Source organism: Pezoporus occidentalis, unplaced genomic scaffold (assembly GCF_034315485.1).
Source record: "Pezoporus occidentalis ecotype Australia unplaced genomic scaffold, CSIRO_AGI_Poc_V1 ctg3207, whole genome shotgun sequence".
NCBI lineage: Eukaryota > Metazoa > Chordata > Aves > Psittaciformes > Psittacidae > Pezoporus > Pezoporus occidentalis.
Window position 1 is genome coordinate 1 of NW_026915167.1, and position 4942 is coordinate 4942.

The 4942-nt window shown below is 46.1% G+C and overlaps 1 protein-coding gene across 1 annotated transcript; it reads left to right on the forward strand.

The window, feature by feature from the left end:
- Positions 1-2813: 2813 nt before the first annotated feature.
- LOC134168716 (PI-actitoxin-Afv2b-like) lies at positions 2814-3509 on the forward strand (the record flags this gene model as incomplete). The annotated part of the gene is made up of 2 exons (XM_062628717.1): positions 2814-2979; positions 3441-3509. Coding segments are annotated over 2 exons (235 nt in total), but the record flags the coding sequence as incomplete, so codon positions are not given.
- Between the last annotated feature and the right edge of the window lie 1433 nt (positions 3510-4942).

Sequence of the window (4942 nt, forward strand, 5' to 3'; positions counted from 1 at the left end):
AATGGGGTTATTAATGGGGTTGGGGTTATTAATGGGGTTGGTGTCGTTATTGGGGTTATTAATGGGGTTGGTGTCGTTAATGGGGTTGTCATTAATGGGGTTGTTAATGGGGTTGTTGTCGTTATTGGGGTTATTAATGGGGTTGGGGTTATTAATGGGGTTATTAATGGGGTTGTTGTCGTTATTGGGGTTATTAATGGGGTTGTCGTTATTGGGGTCATTAATAGGGTTATTAATGGGGTTATTGTCGTTATTGGGGTTATTAATGGGGTTGGTGTCATTAATGGGGTTATTAATGGGGTTGGGGTTATTAATGGGGTTATTAATGGAGTTGGTGTCATTAATGGGGTTATTAATGGGGTTGGGGTTATTAATGGGGTTGGTGTCATTAATGGGGTTATTAATGGGGTTGTTATCGTTAATGGGGTTATTAATGGGGTTGGTGTAATTAATGGGGTTATTAATGGGGTTGTTGTCGTTAATGGGGTTATTAATGGGGTTGTTGTCGTTATTAGGGTTATTAATGGGGTTGTTGTTATTGGGGTTATTAATGGGGTTGTTGTTGTTATTAGGGTTATTAATGGGGTTGTTGTCGTTATTAGGGTTATTAATGGGGTTGTTGTTATTGGGGTTATTAATGGGGTGGTTGTTATTGGGGTTATTAATGGGGTTGTTGTCATTATTGGGGTTATTAATGGGGTTATTCTCATTATTGGATCTGTTATTTGGCTTATTACTGGGTTTGCTCTCATTGTTTAGCCCATTATTGGGTTTATTCTCATTATTGGGTCAATTATTTGGCTTATTAGTGGAGTTATTCTCATTATTTGGCCCATTATTTTGTTTTTTCTCATTATTGGGCTTATTAATGGGTTTATTCTCATTATTTGGCCTATTATTGGGTTTATTCTCACTATTTGGCCCATTATTTGGTTTATTCTCATTATTGGTGCTATTAATGGGGTTATTCTCACTATTTGGTCCATTCTCATTATTGATTTCATTATTCACTTTATTAATGAGTTTCTTCCCATTTTGGGGGTCCATTCTTGCCTTTATTCCCATTATTTCCTTCATTTTTGGCTTTATTCTCCTTCTTTGGTCCATTTTTGGGTCCATTCTTGAATTTATTCCCATTATTCCCTTCATTCTTGGCTTTATTCCCATTATTCCCTTCATTCTTGCCTTTATTCCCATTATTCCCTTCATTTTCGGCTTTATTCCCATTATTTCCTTCCTTTTTTTCTTTTATTCCAATTATTCCATTAATTCTTGCTGTATTCCCATTATTCCTGTCATTTGTGGCTTTATTCTCCTTCTTGGGTCCATTTTTGGGTCCATTCTTGGCTTTATTCCCATTCTTCCCTTTTTTTTTGCCTTTCCTCCCATTATTCCCTTTCTTTTTGCCTTTCCTCCCATTATTCCCTTTCTTTTTGCCTTTCCTCCCGTTATTCCCTTTCTTTTTGCCTTTCCTCCCATTATTCCCTTCCTTCTCACCTTTCTTCCCATTCTGGGCTCCCTCATCCCAATTCCTCCCTTTATGACCCCATCATCATCCCATCCCTTGGGTCCCTCCTCACCATCCCCAACCAATATGTGTGTGTGGGGGGGTGATGATCCCCATCCCATTCCCAATCCCATTTCCATCCCCATCCCATCACATTCCCCATCCCATCCCATTCCCCTTCCCATTCCTCTCCCATTCCCAATCCCATTTTCATCCCCATCCCATCCCTATATCCCATACACCCCATAAACCCCATCCCACTCCCATCCCATTCAAATCCCACCCCATTCCCATCCCATTCCCATCCCCACCCCATTCCCATCCCATTCCCCTTCCCATTCCTCTCCCATTCCCAATCCCATTTCCATCCCCATCCCATCCCTATACCCCATACATCCCATAACCCCCATCCCATCCCCATCCCATCCCAATCCCATCCCTATATCCCATACACCCCATAAACCCCATCCCATCCCCATCCCATTCCCAATTCCATTCCCCTTCTCATTCCTGTCCCATTCCCACCCCATTCCCCTCCCCACCCTATTCCCCATCCCCACCCCATCCCCATCCAAATCCCATCCCCATCCCATCCCAATCCCATCCCTATATCCCATACACCCCATAAACCCCATCCCATCCCCATCCCATTCCCAATCCCATTCCCCTTCTCATTCCTGTCCCATTCCCACCCCATTCCCCTCCCCACCCTATTCCCCATCCCCACCCCATCCCCATCCAAATCCCATCCCCATCCCATCCCTATATCCCATACACCCCATAAACCCCATCCCACCCCCATTCCATTCCCCATCCCATTTCCATCCCCATCCCATTCCCATTCCCATCCCGATCCCATTCCCCACCCCATAAACCCCATTCCCCTCCCATCCCCATCCCTTCCCTATATCCCATACACTATATAAACCCCATCCCACCCCCATTTCCATCCCCATCCCATTCCCATCCCCATCCCATTCCCAATCCCATCCTCATATCCCATAAACCCCACCCCATCCCATCCCCACCTCCATCCCATCCCTATATCCCATACACCCTATAAACCCCATCCCACCCCCATCCCATTTCCATCCCCATCCCATTCCCCTTCCCATTCCCAATCCCATTCCCATCCCATCCCCATCCCATACACCCCATAAACCCCATCCCACCCCATCCCCACCTCCATCCTATCCCTATATCCCATACACCCCATAAACCCCATCCCATTCCCCTTCCTGTCCCATTCCCATTCCCATCCCCATCCCACCCCATTCCCACCCGGAACACTGTGTCCCTATCCCCCCCCCCAGCTCCCTGCTGGCTGCCCCTGGCCGTGGGTCCCTGCCGCGCCGCGGTGCCGCGCTTCTGGTTCAACCACACCGGCGGCTCCTGCCAGGCCTTCGCCTACGGCGGCTGCGACGGCAACGCCAACAACTTCGCCACGGAGCGGGAATGCCGGGAGCGCTGCGGTGAATCCATAGGGAAAGGGATGGGGGGCGCACCGGGAACATTCCCACTTCATCCCATCGCCAAACAGCCCCAAAACGGGCTCAAATCCTGCTTTGGTGGTGGGGGGGGTGAAAAGAAACCATTTAATAACGTGTTAAAATGGGGATATTTGGGGTCTTTTGGGGCAGTTTGGGGTCTTTTGGAGCAGTTTGGGGTCAAACCCCCCCCCAAAAAATGAGGATTTTCATGGTTTGGCCTCAAAACCGCTCCGAAAGCGGCTCAAAACGGGGGCGTTTGAGGTGCTTTTTGATGCCATCCGCCCCCCAAAAATTGGCTCGTTTTGAGGGATTTTGAAGCTTTTAGTCACCCATTGTGGTTCATTCGTCGTTTTGGCCTCTTCCACCCCAAACCCCACCCCCAAAATGGGCCGTTTCTGCCCTTTTTGCCCCCAAAATAACACTCCTTTGGTGCTGTTCCCCAGCCTCCCGCCGCTCCTTGCCTGGGCCCAGCGCTGCCTCCAGCTATGCCGGTAACCACCTCCCCCCCCCTTGTGCCCTATATGTGCCCCATTGGCTCCCTATGTGTGCCCTATAAGTGCCCTATATGTGCCCCATTGGCTCCCTATGTGTGCCCTATAAGTGCCCCATTGGCTCCCTATGTGTGCCCTATAAGTGCCCTATATGTGCCCCATTGGCTCCCTATATGTGCCCTATAAGTGCCCTATATGTGCCCCATTGGCTCCCTATGTGTGCCTTATAAGTGCCCTATATACATGCCCTATATGTGCCCCATATAGATGCCCTTTATGTTCCCTATATACGTGTCCTATACGTGCCTTATATGTTCCCTCTATATGTGCCATGTATATTCCCTTTATATGCCCTGTATGTTCCCTATATAGGCCTTATGTTCCCTCTCTATGTGCCCCATATATGCACTATACATTCCCTATATACATGCCCTATATGTTCCCTATATACACATCCTATATGTGCTTGTATATGTTCCCTATATATATGTCCTATATGTTCCCTATATGTTAGCTATATATGCTCTATATACATGTCTTATATGTTCTGTATATATACCCTATATACATGCCTTATATATTCCCTAGATACATCCCCTATATGTTCCCTATACATTACCTATATATGCTCTCTATACATGTCCTATATGTTCCCTATACGTCACCTGTATATGCCCTATATACATGCTCTCTATACATGTCCTATATGTTCCCTATACGTCACCTGTATATGCCCTATATGGTCCATATACATTACCTACATATGCTCTATATAAATGCCCTATATGTTCCCTATACGTTACCTGTATATGCCCTGTATACATGCCCTATATGTTCCTTATAAGTTACCTATATATGTGCCCTATACATGCCCTATATATGTTCCCTATATATGTGCCCTGTATACATGCCCTATATGTTCCCTATATATGTGCCCTATACATGCTGTATATGTTCCCTATATATGTGCCCTATACATGCGCTATATGTTCCCTACATATGTGCCCTATATGTTCTCTATACATGCCCTGTACATGCCCTATATGTGCGCTATATGTTCCCTATATATGTGCCCTATACGTGCCCTATATGTGCTCTATATGCTCCCTATATATGTGCCCTATACGTGCCCTATATGTGCTCTATATGTTCCCTAGATATGTGCCCTATACATGCCCTATATGTGCTCTATATGTTCCCTATATATGTGCCCTATAGGTGCCCTATACATGCCCTATATGTGCTCTATATGTTCCCTACATACGTGCCCTATAGGTGCCCTATATGTGCTCTATATGTTCCCTACATACGTGCGCTATAGGTGCCCTATACATGCCCTATATGTTCCCTACATACACACCCTATATGTGCTCTATATGTTCCCTACATACACACCCTATATGTGCCCTATATGTTCCCTATATATGTGGCCTATGCATTCCCTATACACACAC